The sequence below is a fragment of the Tenrec ecaudatus genome, chromosome 3, assembly GCF_050624435.1.
Source record: "Tenrec ecaudatus isolate mTenEca1 chromosome 3, mTenEca1.hap1, whole genome shotgun sequence".
Classification (NCBI taxonomy): domain Eukaryota; kingdom Metazoa; phylum Chordata; class Mammalia; order Afrosoricida; family Tenrecidae; genus Tenrec; species Tenrec ecaudatus.
Window position 1 is genome coordinate 167,408,948 of NC_134532.1, and position 26,517 is coordinate 167,435,464.

At 42.1% G+C, this 26,517-nt stretch overlaps 2 protein-coding genes across 8 annotated transcripts in view; both read left to right on the forward strand.

Moving 5' to 3' along the window:
• The window catches only part of PPAT (phosphoribosyl pyrophosphate amidotransferase), a 51,047-nt gene extending 39,889 nt beyond the window's left edge, over positions 1 to 11,158 (forward strand). Inside the window, exons 9-11 of the mRNA XM_075544276.1 lie at positions 2 to 223; positions 2,455 to 2,575; positions 3,997 to 11,158. Coding sequence (XP_075400391.1) covers positions 2 to 223; positions 2,455 to 2,575; positions 3,997 to 4,196 — 543 coding nt within the window. The 3' untranslated portion in view covers positions 4,197 to 11,158. The remainder of the gene's footprint in view (position 1; positions 224 to 2,454; positions 2,576 to 3,996) is intronic.
• An 8,523-nt stretch (positions 11,159 to 19,681) lies between these two features.
• AASDH (aminoadipate-semialdehyde dehydrogenase) overlaps positions 19,682 to 26,517 on the forward strand; it is a 32,025-nt gene continuing 25,189 nt past the window's right edge. For 4 of the 7 annotated variants that reach the window (XM_075544278.1, XM_075544280.1, XM_075544282.1 and 1 more), the window contains exons 1-4: positions 19,809 to 20,095; positions 20,821 to 21,087; positions 22,267 to 22,387; positions 24,714 to 25,030. In XM_075544278.1, the coding sequence (XP_075400393.1) occupies positions 20,858 to 21,087; positions 22,267 to 22,387; positions 24,714 to 25,030 (668 nt within the window). In that variant the 5' untranslated portion in view covers positions 19,809 to 20,095; positions 20,821 to 20,857. Of the gene's footprint in view, positions 20,096 to 20,820; positions 21,088 to 22,266; positions 22,388 to 24,713; positions 25,031 to 26,517 lie in introns of all 7 variants that reach the window. The other 3 variants (XM_075544281.1, XM_075544283.1, XM_075544279.1) reach the window with 2 other exon arrangements.

Genomic DNA, 26,517 nt, shown 5'->3' on the forward strand with positions numbered 1-26,517 from the left:
GTGTGGCCTTCCATATGTAGAGGTGCTATGTAAAAATCGGTACGTTGGAAGAACCTTCATCCAGCCAAACATGAGACTGAGACAACTTGGTGTTGCAAAAAAATTTGGAGTATTGTCAGACAACTTTAAAGGCAAAAGAATTGTTCTTGTAGATGATTCAATTGTGAGAGGCAATACCATCTCGCCCATAATAAAATTACTCAAAGAATCTGGTGCAAAAGAGGTAAGAAATATCAAAAAGATATCCTGAAATACTAGTAATTTGGGTGGTGTTGCCACAAACACTCAGAACAGTGAATCAAAATGGATGGTTGAGTATGACAAGTGAACCTTCTGATCAGTGAGCTTTAGCAACCTCTGAAGTAATACATTGTTAAATTTTAACCTGTATTAGATTTTAAAACTAAAAATAAAAGCTTTAGAAAATATTTTAAATGAATAAGTATAACAAAAGCCAAAGAAAAAATAGAATATGTAAATCTCTGGAGCATTATTCTTTGTTGGCAGACTTAAAGCAATTCAGAATAACACATTTAATACCTTAAGTTTTATGTTTAAAATATTTTAAATGTGTTCTAAATCTAATTATTTCAGCTATTCAAATTATGGAAATGGAGATGCCATTTACAGCTAGTAATTGAGCATATTTAAAAGTAAAATCTTGTAGGAGGAAGTAGGATGGGAAACTGTCTGAGAAAGTATATATTGGAAAGTTCCAAAGAAAATTTTAGTTACGATTTTCCAGCCTCTTTATAATTATGATCCTAGTTCTCTTTGAGATTCATTCTGTGGATGGAAATGTAATAGGAAACAGTTGTAAAGTCAATTCAGTCTCTGTTACAATAATAAAAAACAAAACCTAGAAGTAGCTTGACTGTGTATGAGTAAGAGGAGGGCGTAGTGAATTGATACGTTCGTGTGATCAAATAAAATGCAGTCATTGAAAATGCTTAATGTGGTCAAACATCAGCCAGTCAGTACAAAAGGGCTGAAGAGTAAGTGTACACGTGTGCTAACTCGGTTGCCACATCAACCCAGCCCGTGGCTGTGGAGTCCATTCTGACTCGGCCCCACGCAGAGGAAGATTGCTTTACAGAGGTGTCAACGCATTTAGAAGCCATAGCGTGGTCCCCACTTTGCTGTGCTTGGGCACGATGCCAGAGAAGCGCCAGCAGCCTGAGCATTGTGTAGTCCGTGCACCCAGCGGTGTCTTCTCCCGGAGACTCCTTGTAAGTCTTTGGCTCAAAGCAAGGGGCAACCTGACTTAAGCTCTCCCGAAATGACCAAGCATCTAGACTACAACCTGGAGAAGCTGAGAACAAAGAACCCACCGTAGCCATGCATCTGAATGACCTTTCAGTCCTGCAAGCTTTCAAGAAGGCCCTGGTCCGGGTCGTGCAGCTGGAAGAGCAGGCCAGTAAGAAGTCAGCAGCCAGAAATCGTCCCAGTGATGACTGCAGATAAATTAGAAAATAGTGCAAGTTTCCCACAAACTTTTTGAAGTCCCCTTGTATATCACACAACTTTTGCCTGTTCAATTATTTAAAGGATCACAGCTTTCATTTAAAGACTTTTTAAAATAAAAGGTAGACAAACGATTAACAGGGAATTAACTAGGGAAGTCAAGCCCTTAAATGAGAAGTAGGAGTTTTAAAGGGAGAGAGCTCCCATTGATAGATGACTGGGAGAGGCAGTAGACCCGTTGAGAAATGGTCGATGGTGTGAAGTTATTGTTGGAGATCTTTGAAGTCCTAAGATTCTCTGGTCGGTTTTTAATTCCAGAAGTAGTTTGAGGAGTCTTGGTGGGATAGTGGTTTACGCAGTGGGCTTCTTGCTAATCCTGAGGTCAACAGTTCAAAACCATCAGAGGCATCTGTCTGCTAGGGTAAAGTGTGACATTCTCAGAAAACTACAAGGGTGGTTATACTCAGTCTTAAAGTGTCGCTGTGAGTTGGCATCATCCCTATGGCAGTGAGTCTGGGTTTTTTGGTGGGGGTAAGTAGGTCTGACTCAATCAGGAGCCTTAGTGGCTGGTAGTTATGCGTTGGGTTCCAATCCAAAAGGTCAGCAGTTTGAACCCACCAGCCACTCTTCCAGAGAAAGATGGGGCTTGTACTCCCATACACAGTTTTAGGAGCTCACAGGGGCAGTTCTACCCTGCCCCCTAGGGGTGCTGTGAGTCAGCGTTGACTCGATGGCAATGAGTTTGGGAGTTGTGACAGAATACTGGAGTTTTGTATGTATTTCAGGTAATTTTTTAGAATTCCTTTTAGTGGAATACTTCATGGTTTGCTTTATCACGGCTGTATTGTTATTAACTATTTTGATGAATTTTATGTGGGCATTAAATAATCTTTGATCAGTTTTATGTTGAATTTGATGTATGGAAGGGCATTTTGAGTAGTTACAGTTATTGTAGTCTCAATATAATGTGTGAATTGATTTCTTTCCAAGGTACACATTCGAGTAGCTTCACCGCCAATTAGGTATCCATGCTTCATGGGGATAAATATTCCCACAAAAGAAGAGCTTATTGCCAATAAGCCAGAATTTGGTCATCTAGCAGAATATTTGGGTATGTATTACAGTTTACTTTTGTTTATATTTTTAATCTTATATAAGTTTTTGTATTCTTATTTAAATTGCGTTCCCGTATTTGTTAAAAGTAGATAGCATGTTTTCTGGCCAGGTCTTGAATGCCTTTTTTAAAAAACAAAACTTTCTATTGGCATCTAATCCACATTTCATACAATTCAGTACTTCATTCATATTGTACAAGCATTACCACGATTTTAGGACACCTCCCCCCCATGGTTAAATTGTGTTTACAATGAGTTGTGAAATCACAATTCATTCTAGTACTCTCCCCACCTGCCCTCATTGTTCACTCTTGAAGTCCCTTCACCCTCCGTCCCTCCCTACCCCTTCCTCGCCTGTAAACCCTAGGACCAATTATTATCTCTGCACCTCCACTCCGTCGGTGCTTCGCCATCTGGGAAACCCAACAGAAACATTAAAAGACAAATCGAGATAAAGTGGTATGAATGAAATAAAAATAACATGAAATGACAAATAATGAGTAAGAAAGAAAAGACTGCCCTCAATATTTAAAACGTCAGGGAAGAAATTGTCATGGAAGACGCAAGAAATACTTGCATTTAAACAGATTCCGGTTTGGTCAATGGGGAGGTCAACTGACCAAGTATCAGTTGAACACTTGTGAAGTGTGAGAGGGCCTGGCCTGTGCAGACAGCGCTCTTAAGAGAGATCAGAGGGAGAATGGAGGGCTCCCAGGAATTGGTGGAGGTTGAACACCACAGGGTTCAGGTTAGGGTGATGAAACTTTTCAGGTAGAGGGAACTGCACGTGTATCAGTTAAAGCCTCAAAGGTCAGCTTCTAAGAATAAATGGTTCAACACGAATACAGATAATAAAGTAAAAAGCTTATGTTGGCTTACCAGGACAGCGCCCTTTCAAAATCAAGTAAAATCTCTCCTGGATGTTCAGCTAGTTGTACCAGTTGTTTCACGTGTTATGCCTTACCTGTTAATGTTATAGGTGCCGCTCTAATGGGTTTCATGTTGCAATATAGGCCAGGACCTATGTTACATTCTTACAGTATGCTTTATAATATGTAAGAACACAAAGACCCTAAACTAATGAGAGTAGTGTTACCTCCAATTACAGATGGAAATGTAGATTTAGGACAGGTAAGTGACTTTGGCCTTATATTCTCACTCATAATTTTGTTAATCAAGGACATTTCTCTGGGACTTTTTCTAAATCCATCCTAGACTTGAAGCTTCCACTGCTCTTTTAAATTCTTGTCCCTAAATTCCAATGAAAATTAAACAAAATACTGCAAATGAAGGCTTTGAGTCATGGTGTTTTTGTCCTTTTTCTCTTTCAGGAAAGGCATAACAGACTCCTCTGTTGAGGCAACTCTTCCTTTCCAAAAGAGTTCCTTGACCTTTTCCTGTTTCTCTACCCTCACAGGTGCAAACAGTGTTGTGTATCTGTCAGTAGACGGACTGGTGTCATCTGTACAAGAAAGGCTACCATTTAGAAAACAGAAAACGGAAAAGCAGGAAACAAGCAGGATCCAAGAAAACGGGAATGGTCCTAAGTGTTTTCAGAAGTACAGTCACTGTACAGCATGTCTCACTGGAGAGTACCCTGTAGACCTGGAGTGGTAGCTCCCGAGGGCTCCCGGGTTTTTTCCAAATACAGAGTTGGTCAAGAAGTGCTAGTGATCACACTTACCAATCAGTGCACTGTTCCCTGGTTGCTGTTTGTGGTTGGTGCTGTCAAGGCTGGTTCCATTTACAACAGAACGAACTGCTTGGTCCCGTGCCCTCCTCACGACCACTGCTGTGGTGGAGCCATTGTTACAGTCTGTCTTTCTGAAGGTCCTCCTCTTGGCTGCCCCTCTGTTCTACCAAGGATGCTGTCCTCCGGGGACTGGCCCCTTCGGGTAACTCACCCACAGATGAAATCTCGCCATCCTCACCTCTAAGGCGCATGTGACTGTACTTCTTCCCAGACAAGCTTGTCAGATTTCTTTCTTCTCCTGGCAATCTGTTCTTCACCCAACCAAACCCTCATTCAGATGCATTGGTAACTGGTTGGTCTTCACTGACTCGTTGTCCAGCTTCTCATGCCTATGAAGTGATCAAAATACCATGCGATTACGTTTACCTATGGACATTTTAACGTTTTACTGAAACGCCAAAGTGCCGTGATTTCTTTAATAATTCCAGATAAATATTTTGATGTTATCTAGAAATGTGGGTAGTCCTTTCATTTTTTTATTTCCTAGCTTGAACTTTGTTGTTATCCTTTATGAAGGTTGTGTTAGTCTGGGTTGACTAGAGAAACAAATCCAGAGACACTCATGTGTAGAAGAGAGAGCTTTATATAAAGAGTAATTGTACATTAAGAAAACATCCCAGCCCAGTTCGTATCAAGTCCATACCTCTGATATTAGTCTGTGTGTCCGATACCAGTCTGTAAATTCCTCGTGACTCCCGCAACACATGCAGTGATGCTGAGTGCCAGAAGACCACAGGCCAGTAAGTGGAAAGTCTTGTGGATCCAGTGGTGGGGGAAACATCCTAGCTCTGCATGGGTCTCCTCGTGGCAGCTCCAGGGCCCTGGCTGCCATCAGCCTAGCTCCATGTGTCTTGCCAACACAAATGTCTCTCAGGGACAGAGTGTGTGTTCCGCCTCCAGGGAGGAAGCCAGGAGTGCCCAGGATCCTCAAGAGAAGGCCATACCCACACAGAGGCATTATTGGCTATGACCGGATTGACAGGCTAGAGTCCATCCCGTCACAAGTTGACAGGAGATTATGTAACTGCCACAAAGGTATACACTTAATTTCAGGACTTTAGCAATAAAAATAATTTTTTGAGAGGAATGTCAACTGCCATACTATCCCAAGAATTCTTACAGAATTTTGTAGAATTTTTTTGATTTGTTAAAGTTCTGTTAAGGAGTATTTTCACATGGAAATATTGCAGTGTGTAGTCCCTGTGTTTTATTTTGCTTGCTTTTAATTGAAGCGTTGCCTAGCCCTCTTCACCTAACTAGTAAAGATAGGTGCTGAGCGGCATCCAAAAACCCCAGGGAGTACGTGAAGCCCCAGTGAGAGGACTTACAGGTGTCGGTCGCTTGAACCCACAGTGGAACTTCAGGAAAACGAGGGGCAGTATGCTTCTGCAGTCCCACTTCTCCTGAGAGCTTGCCAGGAATTGGCATCGACTCTGCAGCAATGGCTCGGGCTTGGTTGGGAGCAGAGTAGAAGAAATGATGCTAAGGGGGGATGAGTGTGTCCAACGCAACATAATAGATTGGAGCTCAGTCTGCCGTTAAGTCATTTTGGTCGTTAGAGCTAACCTATTACCACTAAATTTTGAGATAATATGTGTATGATGAGTACCTTTTGAACTGTTGACTCTGATTCTGTAGCTGAGAACAATATTGCTTCTTTTTGGAATGGAGGCGATGGCTTTCCGCAGTGTTTTGTGGTTTTCTGTAAGCTGTTCCAACAATAACTCAAAACCCGTGGGAAAGTTTCCCTACATTTGACTTAAATGTGTGGTTCAGCAAGCATCCTAATAATTTTGAAATGAAAAGCAAGACAACCATTTTCAGATGCCAACAAAACTTTCGTCATTTGTTCTGTAGAAGTTGCTTTTTTAAACGAAATGCTTGATCACTTGGCAGCATATATGCATATCTGAAGGAGCTTCCAAAAGTTCATGGAGAAATGGGATTTTTCCATAAATTCTTGAGAACGCAACAACAACAAAACCCACACCCACTGCCATCAGGTGGGCTCCAGCTTCTAGTGACCCCTGTACCACATTTCCCAGCCTGCACTTCTTTATGGGAACAGAGTAGCCGATGTTTAACTCACTGCGCCACCAGGGCCAATACTGCAATGAAATCCGTTAAGAGATGTTGTAAGGGCCTCTCTACGGGTCAAGGAGACAATTAGCTTTTAGGAATTAAGATGTCCCTATTCAAATAGCGACTTACAATTAACTTTTTTACTTTGTTCTATTGAGGTCTAATGAATTAGATTGTTACCTTCTAAAAATGTCTTTGAAGGTTCCCTCTCCCCCACCCCTCCACTTGTAAGAGCTGAGAATTAAAGGGACTATGTTAGATAGGGTTCTCTAGAGAAACAAAACCCAGGACACACCTTAATATATATATATATATTTTTTAGATAAATATATGTACCACATAAAAATGAACAGTAATTAGTCTATAGAGCAGTACATATGGCTCAGTGCAACTCAGTGAGACAGGTAATACACTGCCAGTCCTTCCAGTTTTGAGGGCCACTGGGTGCAAGTCAAGGAAGCAGAAGCAATGCAGACAATCTGGCCACAGGTAGCAGACATGACAGGGTCCAACAGTCCCCAGCTCAAGCAATGTATACTCCCAAGTGTGGCATAGCAGGTCTTAAAAGGAACATGAAACTACAGCGACACAGTTCATGGGTTAGGTGTCCCACAGGTAGTGTAGCCTACAAGTTAATGCAGAGAACCAGCTAAGGCAGCACACACTGGTCCAATCAAAGAGCAAGAGACAAGAAAGGAGACGTTCCCTTGATCCATTTATCTCTGCCCTTCAATTAATCTCACGTGGTGTTTGACCAGGTTGGCACAATAAACCTATATGTCACTGGGACTTCACCACCACCACCCAATGATGTAAATTAAAGGGGAAAAGTCTTTTGGTATAAAATTAGCACAGTATGCTGTCCGCATCTGTTGAGAAGAACTAAAGGCCTGTTGTCACTTGGTTTGTAGGGTCTGTTACAAGATTGTATCTTGACAGGTCTCTGTAAGTCCACCTGCTGTGGCAGGTCATATTGCCCTGTAGCAGTGGCATTAGCAAAATGGTATTTAAATAAAAGCCCTGGGATCCTGTCAGTTTGCAACCTCTTAAATGTGCTCTCGAGGAGGCAGAGGGCAAGACCTTTGGTTCAAATTCAGAACTGGCTAGCCTTACATTTGACTTTTGGAAACAAGAGACGGGGAAAGTACTAAACCAGATCTCCAATCTGACTTGTGTGTGCATTTAAAAAATCATTCTACTGGGGGCTAATATAGATCTTGTAATAATCTGATTGTATTAAACATACTTGTACATGTTTCCATCATTTCCAAAGCATTTTCTTTCTGAGTCCTTGGTACCAGTTCCTCTTTTTTACCTTCTACCACCCTCATGAATCCTTGATCAATTACATATTATTTCATATCTTACAACATCCATTGTTTCCTTTCATCCACATTTCGATTATTTGTCTCCTTTTGGGGGCCATAGTGTGTGTTATATATCCACCCTTGTGATTAGTTCCCTCTTTCTCCCCCTACACTCATGGTATCATTATTCTCTCTGTTGTTCCTGAGGGGTTTAATTTGTCCTGGATTTCATGTGCTGAGAGCTCTTACCTGTACCAATGTGTGCCAGTAGAGCTGGATTTGTAAGGTAGAGCTGGGGCATGTGAGAGTGGGAAGTATTCAGGTACTAGCGGAATGTTCTGCCCCCTGGTTGAATCATCCCTTCCTTGTAGCTCTTCTGTGAGGGGATGTCTAGTTGTCTACAGATGGACTTTGGATCTCCACTCTGACCCCCTCGTTTCCATTGATGTAATTGCGTGGGATCTTTTGATACTTGATCTGGGCAACACCTCATGATCACAGGCTGATGTGCTTCTTCCATGTGGGCTTTGTTGCTTCTCTGCTAGATGGCCATTTGTTTTAGCTTCAAGCCTTTAGGACCCCAGACACTATATCTTAGTATATGTGCTTCTGATACATCTTTTGATAGCAGGGCACCATCTGCTTTCTTCACCACATTTTCATATGCACCCATTTTGTCTTCAGTTTGAAGGTGAGTATCAAAGAGTGCTAGGTTATTAGAACAAAGTTGTGTTTAGGGAGGCTTTTCCATCCTAGTTATTTTCTCTATTTCCTTTCACCTTCCTCCTGTCCCACTGTCATGCTCACCCTCCATTCCACTCCCAGTAATTCTTGTTGGGTACATTGAACTTGATCAAACTGTACCAGGCATTCTACACCCTCCTTGCCATCAGTTTTAGATCTGTCCTCTCATCACGAGTTTGTTAGCTCCCTGCTCCTCCCCCTGCCCACCGCCTCCTATCCCATGTCTGCCTTGAACCACCAGTCCAGTTTTTTCCTTGAGATTGTTTGTCCTGCCTATCAATAGAGTGAAAGGAAAAGAAACAAAACAAGCCTATAAATAGTTGATATAAATTTACATCGCTTCTAATTCTTCACAAGTGTGAACTGCGGCGTGGTGAACATTGGAGCGCAGGTGTCGGTCTTGGTCTTTTTCTTCTGGGTATGTACCCAGTAGGGGATTGCTGGGTCAAATGGTAGCTTGATTTCCATGTGTTTTAAGTATCACCAGATCGATTTCCATAATGGCTGCTGATACCTACTGGTCCACCAGCAGTGGATGAAAGTTCCTCTCAAACCACAGCCCCTCCAACACTTGTTTCTTCCTGGTTTTTTGAATTGGGCTACCTTTGAGGGTGTGAGGTGGTTGTCTCATAGTTGTTTAATTTGCATTTCCCGTATGGCTAATGATCGGGAACATATTCTCTCCATGTGTTTTGCCCATTCGGATTTCCGCCCTTGTGAAACTTTTGCTGAGGTCTTTTGCCCACATCTTCAATGGGCTGGGTTTTTGTTTTTTTTCTAGATGGCTGGCATGGTATTATAGAGTTTAGTAATAAGGCCTTTGATGTGTCATTGCTAAAGATGTTTTCTCAGTGTGGGCTCTGTTGTTACTCTTGGTGAAGTCTTTCAATATACATAGGTGTTTTATCTTCAATTTATCCCACTTGTCAATTTGTGCTTCCTCTGCATTTGGGTCTTTCCCTATTTCTGATAGCCTATGTATTCCCTGCGCCAAAGTTCTCAGGTTTGTCCCAATTCCCTCACTGATGGCCCTAATAGTTTGGGGTCTTACTTTGGGTTCTGTGATCCACCTCAACTTTATTCTTGTACATGGAGTGAGGTGAGAGTCTGTCTTCATTTTTCTGCATGAAGATATCCATATTTTCCAGCACCACTTGTTGAAGAGGACATCTGCTTCCCTTTTCATATTTTTGAGCCCGTATTGAAGATCACTTGTCTGTATGCTGATGATTTCAGTTCTGGTTTTCAGTTCTTTCCCATTGGTCTGAGTGTCTGTCATTGTACCAGTACCACACTGTTTTGACCACGGTAGCTGTATCATGGGTTTGCTCCCTCGTACTTTGTCCTTCTTGAGTTCTCTGCTAAATCTGGGCTTGTTCCCTCTATGAGACACTTTCATAATGGAAAAGAGTGGCATCACTGCTTTGGTAATACTACCGATTTTATAAAGTTTCTCCATCATGACCTTTTATTTCACATGATTCTGACGTCCACATTAAATTGCCTTTTGGACAAATTTAATCTCATGTTGCTGAATTGCTTTAAAAGTTGTATAGAGAATTATTATCAACTGCAAAGAAGATAAAAAGTGTTTTCACAGGGTCCTCAAACTACAGTCCACAGGCCATATGCGACCTGCCAAGGGCATTTATCCAGCCTGCCGGGTTTTGCCCCCTTTTTTTGTTTTTTACTTCAAAATAAGATATGTGCAGTGTGCATAGGAATTTGTTCATAGTTTCTTTTAAACTATAGTCCAGCCCTCTAACGGGTCTGAAGGAGTCAACTGGCCCCCTGTTTAAAATGTTTGAGGACCCTAAAAGATGTGTTTTCACAGGATTGATAATATTGACTACCAAGAAAGAAAAGATATACATTTAAAAATTTTTGAACTAAACTAAGCCTAGTTTTGGGGTGACTTTGTGATATGTTGGTGACAGAAACACAAAGTACCTAAAGGTGATCCTGTCTGCCAGCACTGAGCAAATCGTGATCCAGCTGCAGCCAGTGTCATCACCGCCAGAAAAGGAGCCGAACCAAGCGGGACGCAGCCCAGGGTTCCTTGGGCAAGAGATTACCACAGGAGCTGATGACCCTCATGATGTGTGGCAACAATGGAATCTCTGCCTTCCCGGCATCAGACAACCTTCTCAAGTGGGTAGGGACCATCCACAGAGCAGCTGGTACAGTCTGTGAAGACCTGAGGGATAAGCTCCCTGGAGTTCCCCAGTGGCTACCCTGACAATGCGCCCACAGTGAAGTTCCTCACCCCCTGCTTCCACCCCAAGGTGGACACAGGGTAGTCTTTGCCTGGACATCCTAAAGGACAAGCAGTCTTCCCTGTATGACGTCAGGACTATTCTCTCCATCCAGAGCCTGCTGGGAGAGCCCAACATCGATAGTAGTTTGAACACATGCTGCGTAACTGGGAAAATCCCAGTCTCTAAGGAATACCTGCAGGAAACCTCAAAGCAAGTCTTCAGCCAAGAGCCTGACCCTCCATGTCCTGTGTTGTCTTCTCTTCCATAGATATCTGTCCTCCCCCCACCACCTCTACCCCTTGATTTCTGTGTAGAACTCGTATCTTAAGCTGTGGTGTCATTTGTTTTGTCTTTTAAATTAAGTCTCCATTTGCACCCTTGTGATGATTACATCAAATAAATAACATTTGGGTTGGTTTAAATAAAAAATTTTAAAGTACCTAAATATGTGTGTGCAGGTTTGTTTGTTTTTAAGTATAGTTATGCAGTATGATAAGCAGCTTAGCAACCACACTTGGCATGAGCTAGCCAAATCATATTCCTCTGACCCAGGCACTTATTGACCACCCACTGGACAACATGCAGAGGGACCCCTGTAGCTCATCACTGCTGCTGGGGTAGAGAGAGTGAACGTTTGAAAGGTAGTGGAAATTTGGGACGTCTTACTAAGCCTTTGCTGTCCTTTAGAAGTTAGAAATCTGTCAGTCTGCATTTGAAGGCCAGACTAGCTAGCAATACTTGGGATGGGAATGTGGACACATCCCTTCAAACAGAGGGGACGGCAAGCTTAAGGACAATCAAGAATTGGTCACCAGACATCTGAGGCAGGAGTACTGTATTAGAGCTTACATCTGTGTACTAGGTTTGTAGACGCAGTGAAACCCCAAAGTCCATTTGTAAAGGTAGCGCGAAAAGCTTTGTCCTATAGTGTCACCATGCATCAGAATCAACTCACTGGCAGTGAGATTAATCATGGATGTGAAGTCTTGCCCTCAGACGGCATTAGAAAGTGGATTACTCTCTAACCAGTCCAGGCAGCGGCAACCACTCATGGGTTTGCCAGATTGGGATACTGGCGATGCATAGTGCTGACTCATGCCCTGACTGCCTTGGTCCAGTGGCAATCTTGTAAGAGCTTTTGTCTAGCATGATAACATGTATCCTAATCATGTTCCCATTTCTGCAGTCCTGCCTGTGACTGCGTGCACTGGTCTGCCAGTTGTCCATCTGTGACAGTTTCCTTTGTTCTCTCAGGACCTACTTAGGCCGTCAGTTCTCTGTAAATCTTTGAATATTATGACCTCATGCTGGTGGTGCCCCTCCTTTGGATGATTTTGTCTTATTTAAGACTGGAAAATTCACCTCAAATTATATTTCAGATATGGGGTGTCTTTCACTTTAAATAGTACCCATATCAGACCCACTGCGATCAAGTTGATTCCAACTTACAGTGACCCTATTGGACAGAGTAACGTGTTCCATGGGTTTCCAAGGCTGTAAATCCATACAATTCCAAAGGGAGCAGTCTTTGCTTTCAACTGTAGAGAATGTTCTGGGGGAAGGGGGACACTCTAAAATGTATTCTATGTTGCGTTTGGTACTGTCAAGTCATTTCCAACTCAGTACAACAATGAAACAATGCCTGGTCTTGTGACATCGTCACAATTGTTCTTAACGTTTGAGGCCATAGACACAGCCAGTATATCAATCTATTTTGTCAAAGATCTTCCTTTTTTGCTGCTCGTCTCCTTAGGATCCACCACTTGTCTGTCAGTTTATTGTACTGTGGTGGCTTGTGGGTGGCTGTGATGCCGGAAGCTGTGTCACTAGTGTTTGAGATGCCAGCAGGGTCACCCACAGTGAACAGGTTTCAGTGGAGCTTCCAGACTCAGAACAGACAATGAAGAAGGATGGCTCCCTAGTTTGGAGGAAAAGGCTGCTGAAAACCTTGTGCATAGCTCCAACACCTTTTCAAAGACTAAAAGCCTAAAGAATGGCAACAGAACATTGCCCCAGTTACTATTTGCTGATGGAGCATGACTCATGTAAAGATAAATTGCTGCAAAAGTGTAATCTGAACTTAGAATGTAAGAAATATTAATCTGGGAAAGTTGGAAGTGGTCAAAGACGAAATGGGACGCATGAAGATCCTTATCCTAGGCATTAGTGAGCTGGAACGGACTGGTATTGGCCATTTTGAACCATAATCATGTGAGTTACTATGCTGGGGATAACAAGAAGAATGGATGGTATTCATTAACAAAGGATCTTGCCAAACTTGTCATGAAGTCCAATGCTATCTAATCAGATCATATCTGTCCACCTTCAAGGAAATCTGGTCAATATAACTATTCAACTGTATGCACTAACCACGGAAGTTAGTGATGAATTCTACCAAGGACTTCAGTCAGAAATTAAACAAATTAATCATGCAATCAAGATGCACTGATAGTGATTAGGGATTGGAATGCAAACGTTGGGAACGAAGGAGTAGTAGTTGGCAATTGATGGACTTGGTGTTTGACAGCAGGCTGGAGATTGCATGAGAGAAGTTTGCAAGGCCAACAACCGCACAAGACTTCCCCAGATAGAATACACAGAAGTCAAATGGACTGAATCTTGGGCAGATGTGATGGAGAATCTCACTATGAGCAGCTAAAAATACTCCTGGGGCCAACTGGAACAGACCATCAATTGCTCATATGAAGCTGAAGGAAGAAGCTGAAGAACATCAAAACAAGCCCACAGGAGCCAAATTACAACCTTGAGTTTCTCCCACCTGAATGTTGAGAACATCAAGAGCAAATTTGACACCTTGGACACTAAATGTTAAAAGATCTATGGAGCTGTGGGCGGACATCAAGACTCATTCATGATGAAAGCAAAAGACCATTAAAAAGATAAGGGTGAAAAATTAAAGTGAATGTCAGAAGAGGCTCTGAAACTTGTTCTTAATCTGGGAGTAGCTAATGCAAATGGAAGAAAGGATGAAGTCAAGGAGCTGAATAGAAAATTACAAAGGGCAGCTCGAGAAGACGAAGCCAAATATACTGAAAGGTGCAAAGAAAACTCAGAGGGAAGAACACGGTCAGATTATCTGAAACGGAACGAGTTAAAAGAAATCCAAGCCTTGAGATGCAATTTTGAAATATTCTAGGTGCACAATATTGAATGAAGCAGGAAGCATCAAGAGAAGGTGGAAAGAATACAGAGTCCCTGGACCAAAAAGAACTGGGCCACAGTCCATTTCAGGAGGTAGCATATGAACCAGAACCTGGTGCTGAAGGAAGACGTTCAAAATGTAGCAGCTGAAAACAAGGCTCCAGTAAATGAAGGAATTCCCGTCATTTATGAAATGTTTCTTCCAAAGCTGAAGAAGCACTAGAAGCATTCTCTAGCCTATGCCAGGAAATTTAGAAAACCTGGCCAATTGACTGGAAGAGAGACATATTTGTGTCCATTCCAAAGAAATGTGACCTAACAGAATGCTCAAACTATAGAACATTATTGTCGATAATTGCATGCAATTAAACATTTTAAAATCATTTTATTAGGGGCTCATACAACCCTTATCACAATTCACAATACATCAATTGTATAAAGCACACATGTACATTCATTGCCCTCATTCTCAAAACACTTGCTCTCCACTTAAGCCCCTGGCATGAGCTATTCATTTCCCCCTCCCTCTCCCCTCCCCCCTCCCCCATGAACACTTAATAATTTATAAATTATTATTTTGTTACACCTTACACTGATGTCTCCCTTCACCCACTTTTCTGTTGCCCGTCCTCCAGGGAGGTTATATGTAGACCCTTGTAATCTGGTATCGCCACTCTCACCACTGGTTCTGAAGGTATCATTCGCCCTGGATTCTCTGTTTCCAGTTCCTATCTGTTCCAGTGTACATCCTCTGGTCTAGCCAGATTTGTAAGTTAAAATTTGGGATCATGATAGTGGTGGGGAGAGGAAGCATTTAGGAACTAGGGGAAAGTGGCATATTTCATCGTTGCTACACTGCACCCTGACTGGCTCATCTCCCTGTGACCCTTCCGTAAGGTGATGTCCAATTGCCTAGAGATGGGCTTTGGGTCTATACTCCGCACTCCCTGTCATTCACAATGATATGATTTTTTGTTCTGATGATGACTGATACCTGACCCCTTTGACACCTCGTGATCGCACAGGCTGGTGTGCTTCTTGCATGTCGGCTTTGTTGCTTCTGAGCTAGATGGCCACTTGTTTACCTTCAAGCCTTTAAGATCCCAGATGCTATATCTTTTGATAGCTGGGCACCATCCACTTTCACCACATTGCTTATGCACCCGCTTTGTCTTCAGTGATTGTATCGGGAAGGTGAGTATCATGGAATGCCAGTTTAATAGAACAAAGTATTCTTTTTTATTTATTAAAAAATTTTATTAGGGGCTCATACAACTAATCACAATCCATACATACATCAATTGTGTAAACATTTGTACTTTCATTGCCCTCATCATTCTCAAAACATTTACTCTCCACCCAAGCCCCTGGCATCAGCTCCTCATTTTTACCCCTTCCCATCCCCTCCCTCATGAACCCTTTATAATTTATAAATTATTATTTTGTCATATCTTGCACTGTCCGACATCTCCCTTCACCCACTTTTTTGTTGTCCGTCCCCCAGAGAGGAGAACAAAGCATTCTTGCATTGAGGGAGTACTTGAGTGGAGGCCCAATGTCCATCTGCTACCTTAATACTAAACCTATACATGTATGCACGTAGATCTATTTCTACATCCTCATATATGCTTACATATGTACATGCCTTTATTTAGACCTCTATAAATGCCCTTTGCCTCCCAGCTCTTTCCTCTATTTCCTTTTACTTTCCTCTTGTCCCACTATCATGCTCAGCATTCATTTGGGTTTAAGTAATTCCTCTTGGTTAAGTTACCCTTGGTCACGCCCTACCAGGCCTTCTACACCCTCCTCACCATCCATTTAGATCACTTGTTCCCTTGTCTCTGGGTTTGTTAACACCATTTCCTTTCTCCCCCCCCCTCCCATGTCCCCTGGAACTGTCAGTCCCATTGTTTTCTCCTCCAGATTGTTTAGCCAGCTTATCTTATTTAGACAGACCTGCGGAGATAATAACATGCACAAAAACAAGACAGAGCAAAACCAAGCAACAAAATAAAACAACATCAAAAAGCCAATGACAAAAACCAAAACAAAACACAGCAAGAAAGAAAAGCTTGTAGTTAGTTCAAGGACTGTGTTAGCCTTTAAGAGTGTTTTCCCGTCAAGTCTGATGAGGGACCAACCCTTTGCCCCAAAGTCTACTTTTGGTATTCCCTGGGGACTTTGTTTCTCTCATGCAAGTAAAATTTTGCTGAAGATTATCCAACAGTGATTGTATTACATTGACAGGGAACTGCCAGAAGTTCAGGCCTGATTCAGAAGAGGGCGTGGTAGAACAAGCGATATCAATGCTGATGTCAGATAGATCTTGGCTCAAACCAAGAGAATACCAGTAAGATGTTTACTTGTGTTTCATTGACTGTCTAAAGGCATTTGACTGTGGACCATAATAAACTGGATGGTCTTGAAAAGAGTGGAATTCCAGAACACTTCATTGTCCTCATGAGGAGCTTGTACATGGAATCAAGAGGCAGTTGTGAGAACAGAACAAGGGAATACTGCATGGTTTAAAATAAGGAAACGTGTCGGGTTTGTATCCTCTCACCTTGATTGTTCATTCTAAATTCTGAGCCAATCATCACAGAAGCTGGAATATATGAAGAAGAGTGCGGCATCAGGATTGAAGGAAGACTCATTAACAACTTGCACTATGCAGATGGGTTACAATTCAAGGTAAAGAAGACAAAATACTCCCACCTGGACCAATAGGTAGCATAATGCAGTTTAAAGGTTAAAGTTGTCCAGGATTGTGCTTTACTTGGATCCACAATCATTGCTCATGGAAAAAGTAGTCAAGGTAAAAAGACCTGTTGCATTAGGTAAATATGAAAAAAACCTCTTTAGAGATTGAGGAGCAATGATATTTACTTGAGGACCAAGGTGCGCCTGGGATGTGCATCTCCTGACAAGTATAAAGTATGTAACTCTTTCTCTTCTGGATTGGGCCTCGTGGCTTTGAACTGGGACCTTGCAGTTAGCATAGGCTTTGCCAAACCAAGGCTTCGGAGTTTCAGTTCCGGTGGGTTTGAACTACCTAACCACAGTGCTGCCAGGGCGTGTGTGTGTGGGGGGGTGTGTGTGTGTGTGTTTTAGTGAAAGCTGATCATTCCCTTTCTGCTAGCACACGCCTGCTAATAATTTAGATGTGTCTCAACAATTTGTCACACTCTGGAAGCAGAGATCTTAATTTGTTTAGGTTATTGATTCTCCCTCCCATGGCTATTTCATTTTTTTTCATTCTTCTATAGTTATCAGGCACCGGAGTAACCCTGGTAATAAACATGCTCATCATAGAGCACGAGGTGGCACCTTTATTAGTCCTTACATTCTGATTCAGAGCGATTCTGTGGGACAGAGTAGAACTGCCCCTGTGAATTTCCAGTACGCTGTCCCATTACAGTGGGAGCCCAAAATTCTTTTTGAGTCTCCACATAGCGGGAAAAGAATATGGAAAGTGCTGAGATGGGGCAAAGGAACGTAAGTGGCAATTTGGACAGAGTCCGTGCCAAAGATAACATCTTGGGACGACATTTCCCAGAACTCCTTGCTACGCTGATTAACATTTTTCCCAAGAATCTTTTTTTTTTAAATCATTTTATTGGGGGCTCTTACAGCTCTTATAACAATCCATACATCACTTGTATCAAGCACATTTGTACATATGTTGCCATCATTTCCAAAACATTTTCAACTTGAGCCCTTGGTATCAGCTCCTCTTTTCCCAAGAATCTTTTGTTAGGGTGGGGAACCCTTAAAAATTCTTGGTATGAAATGAGGGAAGAGGGGACAAAAATTAGGGAGGCAGAACACAGGTAACGTTTTCTTCCTCTAACTCATTGCTCCCCCATTAGATGCAGACTCCTAGAGACCAACCCTATAGGGCAAGGTAGAACTCCACCTGTGAGTTTCTGAGACTAACTGGTAGTAGCAAGCCCCATCATTCTCCTGCAGATTGGCTGGTGGTTTCACATGGTTGACCTAGAGGTTCACAGCCCAACTTGTAACCGGGGCTCCTTCCTTTATCCTAGGAGTCTCTAAATAAAAATCTCATTTGCCCTGTGTCTTCCAAAAGTGCATCTTTCTCTTGGTAGGACAAGAACCTGAATTCAAGTAACACTACCATGGACTGCCAAAAGAACAGACAAATGTGTCTTGGAAGGAGTACAGGTAGAATGCCCTTAAAAGTCAAGGATGATGAGACTCAATGTACTTTGGATATGTTGTCAGAGAGACCAATCCCTGTAGGATGAAATTATGCTGGGTAAAACGAGGAGCGGCAAAAATAGAGGGCCCTCAAGATGGACTGACCCAGAGCCTGCAACAATGGTCTCAGAGATAGTAACAATTGTGGGGATGGAGCAGGTCTGGTAGTATTTCATTGTTGTACATAGGTTCATTATGGGTCAAAAAGACTCAAAACACCAAACAGCGCCTTCTTCTAAAATACAGCACACACAATCAGGCTGTCTGCTAACCATCACTCCTACATAGCGCTTACAATATAGAGTTGTAAAAACTAACAGCCATGTTTATGCAGTCCATTTCCAAGGGTATTTTGATCTAAAAGAGGAACCAATCTCATTTAACTAGCTTTAAAGTTTCATCTAACAAAAGTTAAGTTTCTACTGTAGTCATTTTAGCCTGGGCAAAGAGATACCAGATATTGGCAAATCTAGTTATTAAAGGCTGATCTCTTTTTGGAAGATTATATGTTAGAATGTAGCATGTTCAGCTTCTGGGCCTGGGGATTTTAATCTTTTTTAATACACTCAGATACATCACTACTGCAAGCAGAAATTTTTTTAGCTAGCTAGCTTCCAACCAAAGTTATTTCAATCATGATGGGGGGGGGGGAACTCCTTCCACAGTATACAATCTTCACTCTACAATCACTGCCCATAGCAGTTTAGAAAATGTTGGATGATAAAGGACATCCACTTATCCGACAGTGATGTCTTTGCTCACAACTCATCCATAGTTAGTAGACAGACGTGGCAGCATTTCTAGTTGGTTTGTTCTAGTCCTGGTGGCATTGCGGTTACACGTTGAATTGGAAAACACCAGTCGCTCAAGGGGAGAACGTCTCAGTAGATGAAAGACTGTAAAGGGTGACAGTCTTGGAAACCTGTCTGGGCAGTTCTTCCCTGTTTTATAGGGTTGCTATGAGTCGGAATTACTTGATGACAGAATTTTAAGAGATGCAAATATAATGGCGCCTTGGTGGCCTGTTAGGGAAACATTGGCCTGCTAACCACAAGACTTGGATTTCAAGCCCACCAGCCCATCCACGGGAGAATGAGGCGGCTTTCTGCTCCTGTAGACTTCGTCTCTGGGGCCCTTACAGGGTCACTGCGCTGGACAGAATCTGTGTCCGGGTGTTAGTGGTTAAGCTCTGGGCTGTTACCAGTGGTAACCAGTCGCTCCTCCAGAGAACAAAGGAGGCTTTTGCGCCTGCAAAGATTACAGGGGCGGTTCTACATTCCCCAATAAAGTGTTTATGTCAGAATGAATCTGATGACACTGGGAGATGAATCAGAATCGACTCAATGACTTTCGTTTTCGACAATTAGAACGGGCAATGAATTTATTCCCACTGCATGAAGGAGATCACGGCTCCCAGGTGAAGCAGCTCGCCCAGGGCTTTCGGCGAGTACTGGAGGGTACGGCCGCAACCGGCCAGTCGCCCACGCCTCAAACTGCGCAGCCGCGGAGGGCGTCGTCTAAGCCGAGCGCTGGCAACGCAGGACGACCCCACGTACTCTGTCCAAAATTGGCGCAGCACGGCAGCGGGAAGTCGCGGGTGGCGGCGATGACGTCAGACGTGACGCAGACAGTTGACGTCAGGCCGGCGCCACTCAGCTTCGCGGGCCTTGCGGCAGAGCGGAGCGTTTTACGGCTTCCGCGTACCTCCTTCCTCTTTGCCGTATTTGGAGCAGGGAAGTCGGCGTCGGGCTGCAGGGGTCTTCGGAGTGAGTCGCTGAAGGAGCCAGCGTTTGGCGGGGTCTTAGTGAGAGCGGCGACGTCGGGCCGCTCACCTGACGGTCGCCGAGCAACAAGTCGCGGGCCCGGGGGGCGGGGCCGGGGGCCGGGAGGCGGGCCCGGGGCGGGGCGTGTGCAAAGGCGGAACCCGCCGCGCGTTCCCGCCTCCGGGCTACCCACTTCGCACCCTTTGGTCGCCTGCAAATGGAAGTAAGCCCAGCCTGCCCACCTCTTCGTGTGCTTGCTGGAGGAAATGAGAAAGTGTGGTGGAAGCCCTAAAGTGCATTATTATTGGACCAAGCTGCGTTCTGTTACGTTAAGAGACAGGGGGATGCAGGAAAAGAACGTTTCTTGATGACTGGCCGGCTTTTTAAAAAAGTATATTAGATAACCTGGAGGGAGGCCCCAAAGCTGTAAAATGTTTGGACACTTTTAGACCAAGCATCCCGTCACAGGAGCCCTGGTGGAGCAGTGGCTACAGGCTGGCCTGCGACCCGCCAGGTCATCAGTCAGAACCCCCAAGCACTCTGGAGAAAAAGACAGAGCTTCCTAGTCCCGTACAAGTTACAAACTTGGAAACCTTATAGGACAGTTCCTCCCCTGTCCTTTACAATTGCAAGGAGACTATCTTGTTAAATATTTATATATATGTGTGTGTGTGAACACACACCCCCACCCCCAACCCCACCCCCTGTAAGGTTCCAGAAATGTTTGGGGTTATTCTCTGTTGCAGAATGCGCGTCTTTGATTGCATTAGAAATAAAATGCATATGCATGTGAAACCAGAATGGTTTTGCTTTTCTTGCCTGTCACAGTCACTGGAAAATCTGCCGTTAGAAGTCGAAAATCATTATAGTTGTGTAGGTGTAATTTGCCATAAAAATTCCCTCTCAAACTCCCTAAAGTTCTCTTCCTCATGTTTTTGTAACATGTAGACTTCTCTGCTGCGAAGGATGTTTAGATTGTCATGAAATGACTCTTCAGGAATTGGTACAGCAGGCCGCCCGCCTTTATTCGGATAGAAGAGCCGTATGCTTCGATGAATGTAACAACCAGCCTCCAATTTATTGCAACTATAAAACTCTGGTTAATACTGCTTCAGAATTATCACATTTTCTACGATTAAACTGTGATTTTGAAGGAATTCAGGAAGTTGGTCTCTACTGTTATCCTGGGATAAACTTACCCTCTTGGATTTTAGGGTAACTCTTTTTGTTATAATTTCTATATTATTTAATCTATAGACTCTTGCAAGTTACTCTTCTGTGTACTATTGGGTTTTCTGCATTTCTTGGTCAGTTTTGAGCAGGCACTTGTGTAGTATTTTTATCATAAGTTAATTCATCTGAGTCTAAGTTTACTTAGAAGAAACTATAAGTTTCAGCCAGTGACAAAACATTAGATCAGAAAGACCCTACAGCGAATTTTTAACACTCAACTTTTCAGTGAATTAATAAATAAGTTAATAGTCCATTTAAATTAAAGGCATAACTCCATTAGAAATGCTCATACAAATAAATTTTTACAAAGTTCAATAGTTTAGATTGTTTTAGAATATTATCCTTTCACAGTAATTCTGTACTAGGGTTCTGCAGTAGATGAAAGTTATCAAAGGATTAATTCAAGAAGTGATATCCATAATATTGAACTGACTAGGGTAATTATGACCATATAAAGAAAATAATGTTCAAAATCTATTTTTATGCAATCCTTGACACATTTATTGAGAATGCACTGTGTAGAAAGTTGCAGTGTCTCCAAACTATACATTAGTGTACTTTTCTTTAGAATGATAAATGAGCTTTTATTTTGTATGAAAAGTATTTTCACATATGAATACATTTAAAATTTTGTTTTTCCCTTAAAGTAGTGTGAGTGTGGTGGAATAGTTTTGTGTTTGTTTCTTTTGCAGTGTGCATATTGTAATGAAGCTGCACATAGACAGTTCAGCTTCCTTTATGTTATACTACATAGACATAAGAAAAAAACAGTCTCTGCCACCTGTATTATACGTATTATAATGTAGTAGTGGAGGGAGGCCCTGGTGGTTCAGGGTAGCATTCTGATCTAAGAGGCTAAGTTGTTATTTCTGGTCACTGGACTTCATGTGCCACCATCCCCATTATCAGTGGGTTCACTGCCAGTTGGGGGTTGACATTTGGCAGCTAACAATATTATATAATACATTGACGTTGTAAAGATCTTGGATTTCTTTATCTTAAGTGACGAGAATGTAAAATAGTAAATACTAAGGGTATTCAGTTTTACTAGTAAGAGAAAATAAGTGTTCCCAGTCAACGATGTCATCAAAACACACTGGACGGTGGGGAAAAGGTGAAATGCTTCAGACAAGCTTTACTGATGTTATTTTGTTTCTTTAGAATCCTGCAAGTCCCTGCTGCTTATGCTCCTATTGATCCAGATTCACCACCAACATTATCAACTTATTTCATGAAAAAATGTAACCTCAAGTATATCCTTGTTGATAGAAAGCAAATTGATGTAAGTTGAGGCATTTAAATTGCTTTTGTATGTATTAGTCACATCTACCTTTCGATTGAAGACTTCCCCCACCCCTGCCCCTACCTCATTTGCTGATCGCTAAGTGTGTAGTTCTCAACCTCAGTCCTAATGACATCTGAGGGCTGTTCATCATAATGTCTTCTATTGCACTGTAGGATGTTTAGCAACACCCTAAATTTCTGCCTGCTCTATGCCAGTAGTACCGCTTCATTCCCCCACCCCCATCCCCAATGGGGCCATTAAAATTGCCTTTAGGATTGCCAAGTGCCCCTTGCCGCCCAGTCTGGCCTGAATTCTTTGAGAATTACTGCTCAATGGGATGAAATAATCTTCTAGTCTTATAATGTGTTTTGTTTTGAATTTCCTTTTTCTTGCCAAAATATTTCCTATATTGAGAAAATTTTATAATACTTGAGACGTTTTATCTTTTTATATTTATGGCAATTAGAGTTCCTAGATTACTAGTTAATAGTTTTGGCTGTTCATTAGTTAGTAACATAGAGTCATAGAGCCAAGTATAGATTTTGAAAAAGAGACTGCACTTGGGTCTTTCTGGAAAAGTGCATTTATTTTTAAGTGGCTCTCAACCAAACACCTTGCTTAGATAAAGAGTTGGTATGATATGTTCAGCACAATGAAGACAGTTTCTTTATCCTTGTTTATAAAATAATTGCTTGACTAAAAACAAAAGGAAAATATTATAAAAGAAAAACTCAATTTTCTCCTGTTTTTACCCATTTCCTAGATGAACCAGTTTATCCTTTGAGGATGGGTTAAATTCAGTGTGTGTGCGTGTGTGTATGTGTATAGCAATAAGTGTTTCTTGAGCATCTACTGCATACCCAACATCCACTATAGCAATAGTTCTTTGGTTCTCTGAGATAATTTTGCCTCAGATAACATTATACAAGGGGGTCGGGTGGCGGCTATTTTTGATTGTCATGATGGTTGATGGGGTTCTTGTCTCTAGTAGACAAGAGTCCTGTGGTGCTGCCTGAGTACCACAGGTAGAGAGGCCTGAGGTGCTGCCAGCCATCCTTCCTGTAGTGTACAGCAAAGAGTTACCCGTCAAAATGTCAGTAGTGCTGAGTTAGAGGAAGACAAAGTATTTAGGAGAACACTAGCAAATGAAAGAAACCTACGACATGATTTTTGCCCTTCAATTGCCTATAAAGTAGTTGGACAGAAAAGTTTTAAGACTGTGTGTGTGTGTGTGTGTGTGTGTGTGTGTTGAAGGGGTTGGGGGGAGCAGGTACCTCCTTATTGGACAAGCAGACAGTAATGGTTGCTGGTTGTCGTAATGGCTGCTGATTGTGACCTATATGCTGGTTTGTAATTATTTTTATTGATTTCTTAAATATGAACTCCTATTATCTTTTATTATCTGATTTTTAGAAATCTGAGAATGTAGTTCAGATAGAACCTTACATTCAGCATCTTATCATTTGTTCTAGCCATCAAATCACCTGGGTCAGAAATCAAACTTTCTAGGTTTGTTTCATGTCCCCCAAATCATTAAGAATTACTGATTATTTGCCCACAGACTCTTTCTGTCTACAGCGATTTCAGTAAACTAATTCAGATTATCCCATGTCTGCTGTGAGGTCTGAGTTGTTGCAAAGCAGTTATTAAGTGACTCTGACTCTAGAGTCTTGTCTTGTTTATCAACCCAGCATCTGTGGAGTACAGTTTAGTTAGTCTATGCCATTGCCACATTCAATTAGGCTTTATTAACTTACAAGCTTTTAGTTCTAGTAGAAAGTTATTCAGATTCTGGCATCTCTTCTACAAATAGCATAACTTCTACCTGTTGTCCCTCCCTTCTCACTGCAGTTCTTGCAACGCCTACTTCATGGAATACTTACCATTTTCTACTACCCTACCTTTCTCAGCTCAGATCCTCCATAGTGGCTCTTACCATTGCCTGAAGCATCCCTTTTCTTGATTTCATGAATAGCTACTGAACGCTTTAAGACAGTCCTCAAACCCTGCTTATGAAGCAACCCCCTGATCTTACAGGCAGAGTCAAGATCAACCTCCCATTCCCATTTCTGGTGAACTTCCTATCACACTGATCACGTGGTATCATTGTACATTTTTATGTCTAAAGGTGGATTTGAAAGTAAGGACAGCACTTTGTTCTTGAGGCTTCTTATCTTTTCATCCCTGAATACAGCAAGTGCCCCCATCCCCCGCCCCAAAAAAGCTTTATTGAAGGAGTACATGCATGTGCTCGCTATATTCTGTATATGTTAAAAATGTCTTTTAACGAACTAACATTGTGAACTTTTTCTATCTCAAATAGAAATTTATTTCTTCCTATGATACATTGACCGATGACACATTTTCAGTAGAACATAATGGTGTAGTACTCGTCAAACTTGACTGGAAGAACACGGAGGCAAATTTGAAGCCAAGTGATGGGAAAGAGCAATATGAAAAAGAAAAGACTGAAAACCGCAAGAGTCCTGGAAGCAGCAGTGAAGGAAATTCAGAAGCATGCATACGTATGAGGCCAAAGGATTGCTTAGCTTATGCTCTGCACACATCAGGGACCACAGGTCTGCCTAAGGTAGTCAGAGTGCCTCACGTATGTATAGTGCCAAATATCCAGCATTTTCGGTAAGTTCCTTCAACTCGTCAGAACTTGTTACTAAAGGGGCAGAGAAATTATACATTATATATATATATATATGTATATATATTCTTTACAACTCTTGTTCCTAAATTGTTAGTCCTGAAGAAGAAGGTCTCTTTAGGGCCTTTGTCTGAACTGTAGCTAAACTTGGAGGAGCCCTGGTGGTGTAGTGTTTCTTTGTTGGGCTGCTAGCCACACGGTCAGCAGTTCAAAACCACCAACCACTCCATGGGAGAAAGATGAGGCTTTCTATTCCTGTAAAGAGTTACAGTCCTGTTAACCCACAGGGGCAGTTCTGCCCTGTCCTATAAGGTTGCTGTGAGTCAGAAATGGTTCTCTGCAGACTAGAGCTTCGTCTGTTTGATTCAGGCTTTGGGCCAAATACAGAATGAATATGATTATGTGTGTCTCTTAAGTTATTAATGTGTTTCTTTAGTATAATATATAAAATGTATTTTAAGTCATTAATAAGAAAGGAAGAGGGAGTATTCCTGGCAGAGATACCAGCAGCAGTATTGCCTTGCTAGGGTATGCCAGGGAAAAGCTGAGGAAAGAGTGATGGTTGGAGATGGGCCTGGCAGTAGGAGGTGTTCTGTTAAGTTTGGAGTTGATCTGTAGGCTATGGGGAACCATGAAAGGATTTGTACGTTGTGAAGTCTTCACGCTTGTAGTATTGTGATGATGGTCAGGAGGTGGGAAGTCTGTTAAAGGAGAACTCGTACGAGTCAAATTGACAGCAGGAGGAACCAGAGAAATAAGGAAACTAGACGGAAATGATTTTAGAAAATAAAAGCATAGGAACTTCATGAGATTTGTAATGTTATGTAACTTAGGATTTTCTTATATCCATATTTAAAAAGTGAAAAGCAACAACAGCATCCAATATATTTCAGTGTATAATATAAGAGAAAAATCACATCAATAAGTCACTTAGAGTTAAAGGTTCTGTTTAGTGGTGGGGGGTGGTATGGGGGAGATGTTTTCTACTGAGGAACGCTCCTCTGAGCTAATGACATTACAATTTTGACCACCAAATGCACAAAAATATAAACAGTTAAGATGAATTCACACAAGGGAAATATGAAGTGGTTAGTTGTCATTCCCTTAGTTAACTGGGGAGGTTTGGGTGTCTGTATTCTGTAGGTTATTCATGGCTCATCTGATTATTTGAACGTCTCCCAGACTGTCATTATCAGTAGATTTTAGCTTCTGGGAAGGGTTAAGAGTGAAATGGAGCAGGTCATTTTCTTTTACAGTTACCCATTGCCCATTGTCCACTGCCATCAAGTTGATGCCGACCTATAGCAACCCTATAGGACAGAGAAGAACTGCTCCATAGGGTTTCTCATTAATCTTTTTTTAAAATATCATCTGCTGTAGTTTATTGTGCCAGCCTGGCCGATAAACACAAGTAGGATTAACTGAAGGGCAGAGGGATAAATGGCTCGGTGAGCCTCACCTTGGTTGTTCT